The 15102-nt window shown below is 36.2% G+C and overlaps 2 protein-coding genes across 3 annotated transcripts in view; one reads left to right on the top strand and one right to left on the bottom strand.

Annotated features, from left to right (window-relative positions):
• Positions 1-15102, bottom strand: part of Sumo1 (small ubiquitin like modifier 1) — a 31442-nt gene that overhangs the window by 6276 nt on the left and 10064 nt on the right. For both annotated transcript variants that reach the window (XM_058578152.1, XM_046463064.2), the window contains exons 2-4: positions 8001-8075; positions 6573-6650; positions 2672-2743 (exon numbers count right to left, since the gene is read on the bottom strand). In XM_058578152.1, the coding sequence (XP_058434135.1) occupies positions 2672-2743; positions 6573-6650; positions 8001-8075 (225 nt within the window). The remainder of the gene's footprint in view (positions 1-2671; positions 2744-6572; positions 6651-8000; positions 8076-15102) is intronic.
• LOC124105748 (iron-sulfur cluster assembly 1 homolog, mitochondrial-like) lies at positions 14184-14750 on the top strand. Its single transcript, XM_058578151.1, has one exon. The coding sequence runs from the start codon at positions 14265-14267 to the stop codon at positions 14598-14600; it is 336 nt and encodes a 111-aa protein (XP_058434134.1). The 5' UTR covers positions 14184-14264; the 3' UTR covers positions 14601-14750.

The following is a 15102-nucleotide window of genomic DNA, read 5'->3' on the forward strand; positions in this document are numbered from 1 at the left end:
AAAGACTAAGAATTGCTCCAAATTAAAAGATTAAAAGGGACACCTAAATAAAATAGCTGGTACTGAACTGGATCCTATCACAGGCGAAAATTTTGTTATAAAACATAACTGGGATAAATGGCAAACTGGGTTGTAGATAAAAAATATTCTTAAGCTTAAATTTCCTAAATTTGATTAATAGTACTATGGTTATATAAAATAATACACTTTTTCTTAATAAACAAACTGAAATTTTAAGAAGCAAATGGCCATGGTGTACACACTACTCCCAAATGGTTTAGTGAAGGGAAGGTGAAAAATAAACATGCACATCTGGATCCACACATATACAAAAAGGGAGAGAGAAAGATGAAACACAAGTCAAAAAATGTTAAAAATACATGAATCTAGGTAGAGAGTATATATGAATTTTATGTACTATTCTTGCAACTTTTCTTTTTTCCTCCTCCCTAACCTCCACCCCACACAGGTACTGAGGATTGAGCCCAGGAGCCCCCCTACCTCTGAATTACATTCCCAGCCTTTTTAAAATTTTATTCTGGGACAGGTTTTTCACTAAACTTCTGAGGCTGGCCTTGAACTTATGATCCTCCTGCCAGTAGCTGGGCTTACAGGTATATACCACTGTACCTGGCTCTTGCAACTCTTCTGTAAGTTGAAAATTCTTCCATATATATATATAAAAACCAAAAAGAAGAAATTTCAAAAAGGACACAAGTATTCCTGTGTTAAACTAAAGAAACTCCCACTTACCAATAGCTAAAGGCTATTCACAAAGTTACAAAGCATCTCCCCAGATTACTTATTAATTACAAGGAAAAAATAACTTTATAGTAGATAAATCTGGCAGTTATCACTTTAGCCAAGTGATCAAAGTTAACATTATCTATAATTGTACAGACATCACATATCTCCTGATGTGATACACTCAGGAATATACAGCTTCACTCTGTTTGACATTCCCACCAAAAAGGCAAAACTATATCTAATCAAGAAGAAACTCTAGACAAACTCAAATTGAAGGACTTTCTAAAAAGGGAAGATGGTCTAAACTTTTTAAAAATTGTTAGTGTGACAAAAAATAGAAAGGAAAAGAAAAATGAGAAAATATTTCAGATTAAAGAAAGTTATAGAGGTATGCTGACCAGTTAGAATGCATGTCCTGAATGAATCTGATAAAAATATGACCATAAAAAGACCTTACTAGGAAAAAAGACAAATCTGACTACTTTAACTGTAGAGTCAATAAAAATACTATATCAATGTCAAATCTCCTAAATTTAATAAGTAAATGATGGCTCTTAAGAGATTAACAACCCGGCATGGTAAGGCTGAGACAGAAGGATCTCAAGTTCAAGGCTAGCCTGGGCAATTCAGCAAGACCCTGTCTCAAATGAAAATAAATTTTAAAAAGGTCCAGGGACGTATCTCAATGGTAGGGTACACCTGGGTTTAATTTCCAGTTCCAATAAATAAAAACAAGAAAAGAGATAATATTTAGGGGTAGGGCTATGGTATCTGTAACTTAATCTCAAGTGGGTCAACAATAATATGTATATACAGAAAGTGACAAAGTAGACACAGCACAATGTAACATAACTGATGATATAGGGAAGGGTATTCAGTAGCACTGTATTACATACACTATCTCACAATTCTATAAGTTTGAAACAGTTTAAAAGTAAAAATTAATAGTAATGATACATCATTCCTACCATCAGAAATATCAGAAATGTTATTTTGTATATGAAGAGGGAGATAAACATATATACATAGATTCAAATGCACACTTTACTTTGAGATACCTATTTGAGGGGAGTGGAACATATAAGCAAATGAAATAGTCCATACAATAGAACAACTAAATGAAAACACAGAAGCAAAAAAAAACACACATAAAACAAGAAAACAGAGTCAACCAATCTTAAAATGAGTCAAATATCAGAATCCAACTTTTAAGGTTAGCCTCACCATAAATGAGTATCAGCAATCTGCCAAATTAAAGGAATATTTATCCATCTTCAAAAGTTTTAATAATGCCTTATGATAATTTCAGTATTCAATCCCTGATGCTACCTACCTTTATTGACTTTTCTTTGTGTGTATATGTTGGGGATGGTGGGGATAGGTGACACAGGGGGTGATCTAACACTGAGCTTTATCCTGTTTTTTTTTTTTTTTTGTGGTGCTGGGGATTGAACCCAGGGTCTTGTGCATGTGAGGCAAGAACTATACTGAGCTATATCTCCTGCACTATCCTCTTTAATTTTTTATTTTGAGATAGAATCTAGCCAAGTTGCCCATGTAGCTTTGGACTTGTGATCCTCCTGCCTCAGCCTAGAATTTCAGGCATGTACCTGAAAGTGCCTAGTTCCTTTATTGGCACCCAAAAGATTATTTTTCCTCTCTGACAAATGATATACCACTTAAATTGGAGGATACTTAAGAAAAGAACAATTTAATACCAGTATACCAAATCATTCAAAAAACTTTTTAATTTTTAATTGAGGAAGAAATTATACTCGTAGCTCAGTGAAAGAGTTCTTGCCTAGCAATGGGTAAAGCACTGGGTTCGAGCCTTAGCATCACATAAAAATAAACAAAATAAAGGCATGATGTTCATCCCAACTACAAAATTTTTTTTTAATTAAAAAAAAGAAATTATACTCACTTCTTTTGGAGTATGATTATCAGCAATTCTCTGACCTTCAAAGAGAAACCTGAGTGAATTCATTGGAACTCCCTAAAAAGGTTAAAAAAAAAAAAAAAAGGAAAAAGTATATATATGTACATATACACAAACAAACCTCAGAAGAAATAATACGAACTTTGATCCACAAAAAGCAAGTATGAAAGCCTTAAATAAGCTACAACAGAATTTAAAACTACACAGCTAATTCAATCATAATACCATACACTGAGTACCAACTATCTGCTAGTCTATTCCTATACCAAATACTTTATACACATAATCAAAAATGTTCTTCATATTCATTTTATAACTAGGAAAACTTAAGGCTTGGAGAAAACATAGTCTGCTAGGAACTTTAGCCTAAATCTTCTAAGTCTGTGCTCTTGACCACTATTCTATTCATTTTCCCCTTAAAACCCATGAGCTAGCATAAAACAAAATCAGAAATTAGATGAGATCCTCAACAGCTTCCAACAATACAAGCAAACTTGGTTTTAAATAGATTAAATCATAGGAATTTATCAAGAGCACAACAGCTAGCCAGCCAGATAAGCTAAGAAGAACCTACAATGGCATAGATGGCACTTCAAATATCATAAAACGTATTGATTATATATTTTTTTCTGATCACTTACTGAACAGTAATAGCTAAAAGGGGAGAGGTGTCTCATTTAAAGGGAAGTAACTGAAAGTAAATACAAATCAAGAATCTTTTAGTTAGTTCAAAACTATTACGACAGTTTTGCTCAATATCTAATATTAAGATTTTCACTGTGGGTATTTAAACACTATCCCAAAATACCCAAAGAAATTAAAACTATTTGTTAATATGCACTATTACATAAGTATATGAGACCATGAAAACTTACCTTTCATTTGATTTAAATTCCTTCCAAGGTTATATAAAATAATAAAGTGGGTGACAAAAGCAGAATATTCTTTGATTCACAGAATTTTTTTTTTAATTACCTTATAATAGAATCAAAAAAGTTCCTACAGGGCTTTGGGATTATATATAGCTCAGTGACAGAGTGTGTGCCCAGTAATGTGAAAAGCTCTGTGTTCAACCAACAGCATTTCCCCTCCCCCCAAAAAAAAGTTTCCGTAGAAACCACCAATCTATAAAAGAAAAATGATAAAATAATTCAATAAATAATAAATTTACAGGTTGGACACAGTGGCACATGTCTGTAATCCCAGTGACTCAGGAAGTTGAGGTAAGGGGATTAAAAGTTTGAGACCAGGCTTGGCAACTTAGCAAGACCTTATTTTAAAAAATAAAAAGTACGAGTGGTAGAGCACTGCTGGGTTCAATCCCCAGTGATGCCAAAAAGAAAGAAAAAGAAAAAAGAAGTTTATGACTTTCCACTCACAGGTAAGTGTTGCACAGTTCAGATAAATGCAATTTCCTGTTTCTTGTATATCATTAAGCTAAGGGAAAAATTACCAAGCGTCTATAACTAAGTATAAAAAGTTTTTCTAAAGACTGTAAAGTTACTCTGAAGCTTGGCAAAGATCCTACTAATGTTATAATTTTCTCCCAAAACCTAGCACCTTGAACTTTGGGGTCAATTTTTAGTTTTCACTTAAGCTTTGGTTTACCTCTTTACTTTGCACTGTTTTTCCTCAAAAATCAATTCCCTATAGATGAGGTAAAAGAAACTATATGAATTATCTTCAATTGTTACAAAGATTAAATACATTTTTCTTAGGTACTTATAGTATCATGTACATGATTATTCAATAAATATGAGTAAATTCTACCTCAGTTTTAGCTCACATCAAAATTATTACAAATGTAAATTAGTTGGGACCCAATTAATAAAATTTTACTGAACTTACTAATTAAAAGCTATAACAAGAGATACAATGGTATATATTGTTTTACTGTTTTTATTTTTTTGTAGGGGCAAAGGGATAGTGGGGATTGAACACAGAGCCACATCCCCAGCCCTATTTTCTATTTTATTTAGAGTCAGGGTCTGAGTTGCTTAGAGCACCTTGCCTTTGCTGAGGCTGGTGTTGAACTCAGGATCCTTTTGCCTTAGCCTTCCAAGCTGCTGGGAGTACAGGCATACACCACTGCACCCGGCTGTTTTACTAATCTTAACAACTAGTCTCTGACTTCTGATACAAAAATTCTATCTAAATTAAAAATTTTAATTGTTTAAAGTAAACCTTCTAAAGAAAAACCTACAAGGCGATCCAGGCATTGTGGCACATGCCTGCAATCCCAGCTAAAAGAGGTTGAGGCAGGAGGATCACAAATTCAAGGCCAATCTCAACAATTTAGAGGGACCCTATCTCAAAGTAAAAGTAATAAAAGAAGCTGAGAATGTAGCTTAGTGGTATTGTGCCCGTGGCTTCAATCTTCGGTACTGCCCACACCAAAAAAAAAAAAAAAAAAACCTACAGACTATGTAGCTCAGGGGCACAACGCTTGCCTAGCATGTGCAAAGCCTTGGCTTTAATTCTCAGTATCAGAAAAATACACAAATATTTAAATTAAGAAAGCGCTCTACAGCCAGATGCAGTGGCGCATGCCTGTAATCCCAATAACTTGGGAGGCTGAGGCAGTAGGATCACAAGTGTCAAGCCAGCCTCAGTCAGCATCATAGAAATACCCTATCTCAAAACCAAAAATAAAAAAGGGCTGGGGATGATGTGGTTCAGTGGTAAAGCATGCCTGGGTTCTATTTCTAGTACCTTAAAAAAAAAGCCCTACAATACCTGAATTGATATCATGTAATACAATTAAATATTTTTTAAAATTCAACTTAAGACACTGATTAAACATATTTCTTGTAAATTATTTTAAATCATAACTTCATTTAGAAGTAAAGCTTAGTTATCTCCTATTTAATTTCAACTATATTTACTAAAAACTATTTTACTAACAAGGATAATAATAAATAACATTTATTAAGCATTTTTAGGCATCGTGTTAAGGACTTTTTGTAGGCTATCTCAATTTATCTTTGTGAGGTGTTACTATAATATCCTTTACTAATGAAGGCAAAAGCAGTGGCATAGCCCAAATATGAATCAGGTAGGTTAAAGGAATTAGTTATTGTTCTAATGATGTAATTCATGAAAACCAAAATCCATGAGGATTTGGTATTAATAAATTAAGTAGACTTTCATGCAGATTTTTTATTTGTTTTGTTTGCAGTGCTGGGGTCAAACACAGAACTTCACACATGGTAGGCAAGTGCTCTACCGCTGCGTAACATCCTCAGACCCCAGGTTTTCTTTCTTTTTTTTTTTTTTAAATATTTTTTTAGTCATACATTGACACAATACCTTTGTTTATTTATTTTTATGTGGTGATGAGGATTGAACCCAGGGTCTCTCACGTGTGAGGCGAGCACTCTATCACTGAGCCACAACCCCAGCTCCCCCCCAGGTTTTCTTTTAAAAAGAAAATTCCTTGGTGTTGAAAATATGGATGGAATCAGCAGCATATAGTAATGTTAGTCCTATGTAAAAAGATAATATACTAACAATATTATTACTTAAATTTAACATTTAGCTAAACATTGATGATTAGAAGCACAGAGAAATGTCATAGAAATCACCAAAAATTACTTGCCTTTCTTGTTATATAACTAGTAAGCCATCAAGATAGAAGCATTCACTTGATATATCTTTACAACAGAGTTAAGTTTTCAAACGAGTTGGCATCTTATGAATTCAAACTTTTAAAAATAGGCCACAAGAGGAAAAAGGAAATTAAACAGAGTATGATAAAATTAGAGTGCTTTCCTTGAGTTCCTAAGGTGACAATAATAAAACAGATCATTTTGTCTTTTGACAACCTTTAGTTTAAAAAAAAAAAAAATAGGGCAAACCATTGTAGTCAATACCATAATTTACAAACCTGTCTTTGACAGTATGATTCTTTGAGTTTCTTGAGATGTGTTGTCATTTTCACTTTGAAGTGAATCTCACTGCTATCCTATGAAGATAAAAGAAAAACAATTACCCTCTTTTTATAAACTATTTACTTGTTTGAACCAAATTATTTAATTATACATGTAATATAAATAGAAACATAAACCAATCATCTTTATTTTTTTCCACCAAGATATTCTTCTTAGCATTTCTAAAAGGTTTTATAAAATACTGGAATCATCCTCAAAGGTGTTTTATATCCATTACAAAAGAAACTTAATAAAACAAAGATATCTGTCTTAGGTGTTAAAATGGTCAATCTAAGTATGTACATGGAAGAATGTGTTCCTTCATAAATGCACGTCTATGAATACACAATAAGAACAAAACATAGAAGACAAAAAAAAATTATACCTGACTGATAATTAGGAAAATGGAGAAATAACAAAAATGTTTTACCTATCACACTGACACAAAATTTAAAGATTGATAATCTCCCAAACAAGTGGGGAACTGGTACAATCTGATCAGAAGACTCCACAATGCCACCAATTCTGTCTTTTGTCCTTTAAAGAAGAAAAAGTAACTATGGAGAAACTATGAATATTCATCCTCCAACAGTTTTCAGCTTACCATAACTAACACCTCAGAAAGAATCAATAAGATGCAGACTAGAGTCCAAGGAAATGAGGTGCCGGAAGAGGCCAAAGTGTGGAGGTGGGATTAGGAAAAGGGCTGACAGGTTCTTTTGTTTAAGGGTAGCCCTAGAATTACCATTTAATGATATTCATTGTATTTGCCCCTGAAGCATAAGAGTCAACAGTAAATTTCCATTTGGAGAAATTAAAATATGAGGCGTCCCCCCAAAAGCTCCTGTCTATGTTAGTGCAAGGATACTTGGAGGTTAAATGTTTGGACTGTCAGAGCTGTAATTAATCTAATGGATCCATTCCTAAGGTCACTAGGAGTGTACACTGTAAGGGTTCATCTGCCCTGTGGTCCCAGTCCCTTTATCTCCATTTCCTGGCTGAGATGAGAGGAGAAGTGCTCATCCACCATGCCCTGATGTTCTACCACGATGTTCTGCCTCACCTTGGGCCCAGAGCAATAGAGTCAGTGACCCTGGACTGAACGTCTGAAATGGGAGCCAAAATAAACCTTCTTACTTGTCCTTGTCAAGTGTTTTGTTCACAACAACAAAAAGCTGACTAACACATAAGGTAGTCTAAACCTGCCTAGCAAAATAATTTTAAAATACAGTATCTGCTTCTTCTACCTCCAAAAGATGCATGTACAGTAAATGAAAATGCCATTTTTAAATAAATGTGCCTTACTTAAACCTTTATTTTTCCTGTGAGAGAAATTACATACATGTTGGAAGAGAGAGTCAAAGGAGAAAAATAATGAAACTCACCTGTCCAATTACTTTGAGTTTAATGTATTCTCCTTCTTTCTTATCCCCCAAATCCTCAGTTGAAGGTTTTGCCTCCTGAAAGAAAAGTAAATTTCAAAATAAAAGCTCTTACATGCAATTTCAATTACTCATTTATGAGTATCCATTCCTTGCCCTCAGGGTACAAAATCTATACATGAGCATACAAAGAACATTTATTTTCTCTGCCAGGCAAGCAAAAAGGGTCCTAAGTCAATTATTCTCCCAAACACTGGTTCACTACAAATCAAGCAAGAGGTCTCTTTCTTTGAGTGTATACCACAGTATGGGATATAACTTTACCATGCATCAAAATCATCTGGAGGACTTGTTAAAACAAACAGCTGGGCCCCATCATACTTTCTATTCTGGAGTGGAAATAAGAATGAATATATTTCTAACAAATTACCAGGTCATACTGATTTGCTGGGTAGAGAAACCATTTGGAAACTAGAGGAAGTGAATCCTCGGCAAAATTTTATTTTATTTTTTTTTAGTTTTTTGTGGTCATAGCACATGATAGGCAAGCTCTACTAGTGACCTATATCCTCAATTCATGTATTCTTTCCTATTTTCTTTCTTTCATGTGTATGTGTGTGGTTGTGGGGATGGAGGGGTGGGGACTGGGGGTCAAGCCCAGGCCCTTGAGCATGTTAGGCAAGCTGTATACCACTAAACTACATCCCTATCCCTTTTTATTTTTGGACAGGGTCTTGTTAAATTGCCTGGGCTGCCCTCAAACTTGTATTCCTCCTGCCTCAGTCTTCCAAGTCACTGGCATTACAGCAGTTTGCCACCATGCCAGGTCATCCTCCACAGATCTCCCCACACCTGTTTTAGGAATGGAACCGAACCCAAGAGCACCACACCACTGAGCTACATCCCAACCCTTTTTATTTTGACACAGTAGTCTCACAAAGTTGCTCACACTGGTCTTAAACTTTCAATTTGCCTGCCTCAACCTCCCAAGTAGCTGGAATTACACAAGTGCCACTGTGCCCAGCTTCTTCTCCATGAATTCTGAATTCTCCTCCAAACATTATGAATCCAAGATAATCTTCTCACAGCCTATCCTGAGGTGTTTACTACCAAAGGAAAGTCAAATAGGAAAGTACTAGCCTAATATAGAGCCAAAAAATCAGTTTTATGTCATCTATTAGTTTAAACTATCTGAAGCAGGGGCTGGGGATGTGGCTCAAGCGGTAGCGCGCTCGCCTGGCATGTGTGCAGCCTGGGTTCGATCCTCAGCACCACATACAAACAAAGATGTTGTGTCCGCCGAAAACTAAAAAAATAATAATAATAATAATAATAAATAATAAAATTCTCTCTTAAAAAAATAAAAAATAAACTATCTGAAGCATTATAATACAAGTTTAAAAGAAAAGGTTTGAAGGAAAACAAAATTTAGGAGAACTGAACTGGAACTGGGGGAAAAAAAACCACACAAACAGAATAAGTAGAAAAACAAAAAAAAAGAGACCCATAGGAAGACAAGAACAGAGGATTACAAAATAATTTCACATAAAAGGAAACTGAAAAGAAAATGAAGTTAACAGAATAAATTAGCAAAACAAATTTATCATAATGCATCTCAAAAATAAGTAAGCCAGGCTGGGATTGTGGCTCAATGGAAGAGTGCTTGCCTAGCATGTGTGAGGCACTGGGTTCGATTCTCGGCACCCATATAAATAAATAAAGTCCATTGACAAATTATAAAAAAATAAGTAAATCATTTTTATTAAAGGAGTATCCTATGTGCTATACCTTAGTTAGGCCACCAAATTATCCACTTATTTAATATATACTCTTCTATCATTCATACTAATTTCAAAGAGTTAACCCATACTCGGTAACAATATAACTAACCATATTGTATCCTGCAAGTTAAAAAAAAAATCACAGAATCATTACCTATGTATCTCACGCCAGTAACTTTAACAAATTCCTTAACACTCAAATATTAAGAGAACGTATTAAACTAGGCGTAGATTTTTACTTGAGGTAGTCTAGGGAAATGCTTAGATAACTGAATTGATTCATTAGTATGAATCCTTGCTGGTTTTTCATTAGGCAGTGCTTTCAACATTTGCTGGCTATTAATATTACAGTAGTGATCAATCTTAACCTTCTTTAGAGAGACAGTATTTCACCTGAAACCAGAAGACCGAGTCTTCAAATACCATCTCACCGCATTTCTATGACTTATATTCTTAATAAACAGTTGCTTCTGCCTTTAAGTATCTAGAGGGCAAAGATAGCTTATTATTTATTGCAGTGAAGGGCAATAAAAAGTACCCAAGCCTTGAAGTCCTCTTTAACTGGAAGGAGAGGGGGTGGAAACAGCTTTGTTTAAGTTAACAAAAAGGAGGACAGGGCCCCTCCCCTAGCAGCAATACATCAGCACAATAGGAGTGATTCCGCTCCAGCGTTTCTGGAGGGTAACTAAGAGGTTACTCAGAAGAAAAAGAATTTTTCCCCTCCTCCAATCCACCATCCACAGTACTTCAGAACTCTCCTTCTAAAACACAGCTTCTCTGATTCTATAACTACTAAGATCAAAAGCATAAATGGGGGGCTGGGATTATGGCTCAGTGGTAGAGTGCTCGTCTAGCACTTGAGAGGCCTTGGGTTCGATCCTCAGCATCACATAAAAATAAGTAAATAAAATAAAGGTTTGTGTCCAACTACTTCTAAAAAAATAAATAAATAAAGATGGCTTCCAGTACTTTAAGGTCTGAAAGAACCAAATCCTACAGCACAGCATTCAATATTTCCATTACCAAGTTCAACTCTTATTTTTCCCTCACCATTCATTTATAAACCTAAAGATTCTGATAAATTGGACTAGTTGTCCATCAGCAATATTCAATCTTCCGTCCTTTATGGCCCCAGTTTTTTTTTATTTCGAACACATACATACACACACACACACACACACACCCTCTCTCAGCCTTTCCTGAAATCATCTCAAGAGAGAAAAGTCTACTCTACTCCACACATAAGCTGAAGTTCATCGTAAAAAAATAAAAAACAAAAAAACCCTCTTATAGTCAGGCACAATGGAACACACGGGTAATCTCAATAATTTGGCAGACTAAGGTAGGAGCATCGCAAGTTTGAGGTGAGCCTAGGCAACTAAACTAGATTCTGTCTCAAAATTAAAAAAAAAAAAAAACAATAAAAAGGGATGGGGATATAACTCAGTGTTAAGCGTACAATAACCAGTACCACCCCAAAACAACAACCAAAAAAAAAAACCCTCTTCTAGGAACCATAGCATCCTCCCAACCATTCTCTTCCTTTAATGTTCCTATTTTCAATTTGTTCATATTTTCTACAGTATTTATTCAACTACTCCCCTCTTGACCTGACTTATCTAGTTGTTGTCCTTATCTTTTCTCAATAGTCAAACCTCTCACAAGAGTACTAAGATTTCCTATTCCATTCTCACTCTCAACCTACCGTAATTTGGTTTATGCTTTACCATCCTGCTCAACATTGCCCTTACCAATGGCTACCAGCTAGACACCTTACTTACTGTAAATCCAACACTTTCAAGTCTCATCTTTAACTCTAGAAAACACAGATGCTGGTGACTTCTTCCTTGGAAACTCTGGTTTTCAAGATTCCATTTTCTCATTTCAGCCACTTCCTTTGCATCACTGACCTTCAAACCTCTGCTTTTTTCTTTGCCTCCCTGGGTGACCCATGATTTCAACAATCTCTTAGATACTAATGACTCACAATCATTCTTTCCAACCTGACAACTTTACTGAGTTTGACTCTTTTTTTAATCAAAGTACCTGAACATCTGTTGTTGGATGTCCCTCAGGTACCTTGCCATGAAAGTGTCCAAAACTAAACCTATTATCTCTAACTTCTCTATTAGCTTTAAATCCTCTTTCTAAAAACCAAACTATAGGGCTGAGAGTGTAGGTAGCTCAGTAGCAGAACTCAGGTTTAGTATGTACAAGGCCCCGTGTTTGATGCCCAGCACCAAAAGAAAAAAAATTACAACTCCTCTAGGATTCCCAATTACAATAAGTGGTTACCATACACTCAGCTGCCCATAGAAACTTGCCTATAGAAACCTGGAATCATCCTTGGCTACTCTTCCCCTCTTAAACTTCATACCTCATCATTCTGATAATGCTTGCTGGCTCTTGAGCTCCTCTAATTCTCTCCATTCTACTATAGCCTTAGTTCAGGTATTCACTGATCAATAATGCTACTAGAACAGCATTTACAGACACCCCCAGTCTTGCTCCCTCCAATTAAATCTCCAAACTGCTACAAGAGCCATCTCTCTAAAATGCAATTTGATCTGCTTAAAATCTTCAGGATGAAGCCAGGTGCGGTGGCACACACCTGTAATCCCAGAGGCTCAGACGTCTGAAGCATGAGGATTGCGAGTTCAAAGGCAGCCTTAGCAACTTAGCGAGACCCTAAGCAGCTCAGTGAGACCCTGTCTCTAATAAAATATAAAAAAGGGTTGGGGATGTTGCTCAGTGGTCCTCTGAGTTCAATCCCTAGTACCTCAAAAAAAATTTTTTTTTCAGGATTAAATTCAAACTCCTTTGCTGATATAACACTGTCATTTATGTGCTAGTCCCTTACCTCTCTCTGCTAGTATAGCCTATCCTACAGTCATAATAAACTGTAACAGTTCCTTGAACATGGCATCCTCTCTACCTTATCTCAATTATCTCTGCACATGTTGATCTCCTCTACTTGGAATGTACTTTCTCATGCTACTCCCCTTTCAAGACCACTCAGACATCACTTTCTACAAAAATGATTTCCCCATTACCCTCTTAAATGCTCACATACTGCTTACTTTATCTATTATAACCATGTGTTTGCATATCTAAGATTTGAGTTCCTTATTAGTATGTCCTTTATATTTCTAGTCAAGGATAGAGCCATTACTCTGAAGATATTCAACAAATTAATGTTTTCAAGTGAGGCATAGTGGTGCGTGCCTGTAATCCCAGCAACCCAGAAGGCTCAGACAGGAGAACTGCAATTTCAAGGCTAGTCTAAATAACTTAGCAAGACCTGGTCTCAAAAATAAAAAACAAAGCTGGGCACAAAGGCGCACACATGTAATCCCAAAGACTCAGGATGGTTACTTAGGATGGTCACTTGGGAGGGTTACTTCAGAAGCAGAGGATTACAAATTGAAAATCAACCTTAGCAACTTAGTGAGACCCTAAGCAACTTAGCAAGACTCTTATCTCAAACTAAAAAATAAAAAGGGCTGGGGATGTGGATCAGTGGTAAAGCACCCCAGGTTCAATCCCCAGTACCAAAAACAAATAAATAAAGCCAGGCACAATGGCAAATGCCTATAATCCCAGCAACTCAAGAGGCTGACATAGGAGGATCACAAATTCGAGGTCAGCCTCAACAACTTAGTAAGACCCTGACTCAAAATAAAAATTAAAAGGTCTGGGGATGTAGCTCAATGTAAAGTGCCCATGAGTTCAATCCTCAGTACCAAAATAAATAAATAAATAAATTTAAAAATAAAAAGAGCTAGAGATGTAGCTCAGCACTAAAGCACCCCTAGGTTCAATCCCCAGTATGGGAAAAAATACATAGGTTTTCTATGACAGGTTTATATGCATTGTCTTCTTTACAAATTTACAAACATCTAAGCTATTTCACCTTCATAGTCTCTATAATACCAGGAAATACAAGGCAATTATTGAAATGTTCACTGAATAAAGCTGACAGCACTATTATCGGTTTTACCATAAAACTTTACTCACATCATACTTCTGTATATAATCAACAGTTTAAGCAAAAATATTTTCAGTTTTTTATATTCATGGTTGCAAATAAGAGATAATTTACTTTACTAGGAATGATGGCACAAGTCTATAATCCCAGGAGGCTGAGACAGGAGGATCACAAGTTTGAGGACAGCCTGGGCAACTGAGGAAGCCTGTAGTCTCAAACAAAATTTAAACCAGGCAAAGTAGCACACACCTATAACCCCAGCAAATCAGGAGGCTGAGACAGGAGAATCACAAGTTTGAAGCCAGTCTCAGCATCTTAACAAGACCATATCTCAAGATACAATAAAGAAGAGCTGGGGGTGTTAACTCAGTGGTAGAGTGCCCCTGAACTAAATCCCCAATATCATAAAATCAAAATTTTGGCGCCCACGGTGTCCATGGAGAGAGGTTGAGGTGGCCGAGCTCCGGCCCGAGGCACCCGGGCGCCGGGACAGCAAAGATGTCGGCCTCGTTAGTCCGGGCCACTGTCCGGGCTGTGAGCAAGAGGAAGCTGCAGCCCACCGGAGCCGCCCTCACCCTGGTAGGTGTGAAAGTCGGTGTCCGAACTAGGGGTTGTAATGGCCTTTCTTACACTCTGGAATATACAAAGACAAAGGGAGATTCTGATGAAGAAGTTGTTCAAGATGGAGTCAGAGTGTTTATCGAAAAGAAAGCACAGCTGACACTTTTAGGAACAGAAATGGACTATGTTGAAGACAAATTATCCAGTGAGTTTGTCTTCAATAACCCAAACATCAAAGGAACTTGTGGCTGTGGAGAAAGCTTTAATATTTGAAACCTCAGGACTCCTCTGGCTGTAAACTCCAGGAAAGCTTGCTGAAACCTTGGAGCTTGCTGAAGAAATCATGTCACTGTCACTTGCCTAAGGTTTATAATATGTGGCCACCTTGTGAGGAAAATAAAGTGATGCATTTTGAAAATGGAAGCCAGTATGTTAGATTCCAGAACACATGATATTTGTATTCTCTATATGGGGCAGAAAATGAGAAGCCATTGCTCTTTTTGGATCATTGTTATGTAAAGAAAAAAATCCTACCCTACACTTAATTCTCATATTCCTTTCTGTTAGAACCAGTTTCAATAATACTGCCTCCCTGACAGTAATTCACAAAACAGGTTAATAGGTATGTGCTTGCTAAATTTGTATCAAATGGCTTAAATGTGCATCTCATGGGCATTTTCCCAACCAGATTAGTGGTTCCCAAAACTCAGAGGTGAGAAGTCCTTGACTACTGATAGTAACATGGCAGTGCATTGTTTTTCTACCCAAATTGGCA

This window comes from Marmota monax, unplaced genomic scaffold, assembly GCF_021218885.2.
Source record: "Marmota monax isolate L192 unplaced genomic scaffold, Marmota_monax_Labrador192_F-V1.1 WCK01_AAM20220418_F8-fsc00095, whole genome shotgun sequence".
Lineage (NCBI taxonomy): Eukaryota > Metazoa > Chordata > Mammalia > Rodentia > Sciuridae > Marmota > Marmota monax.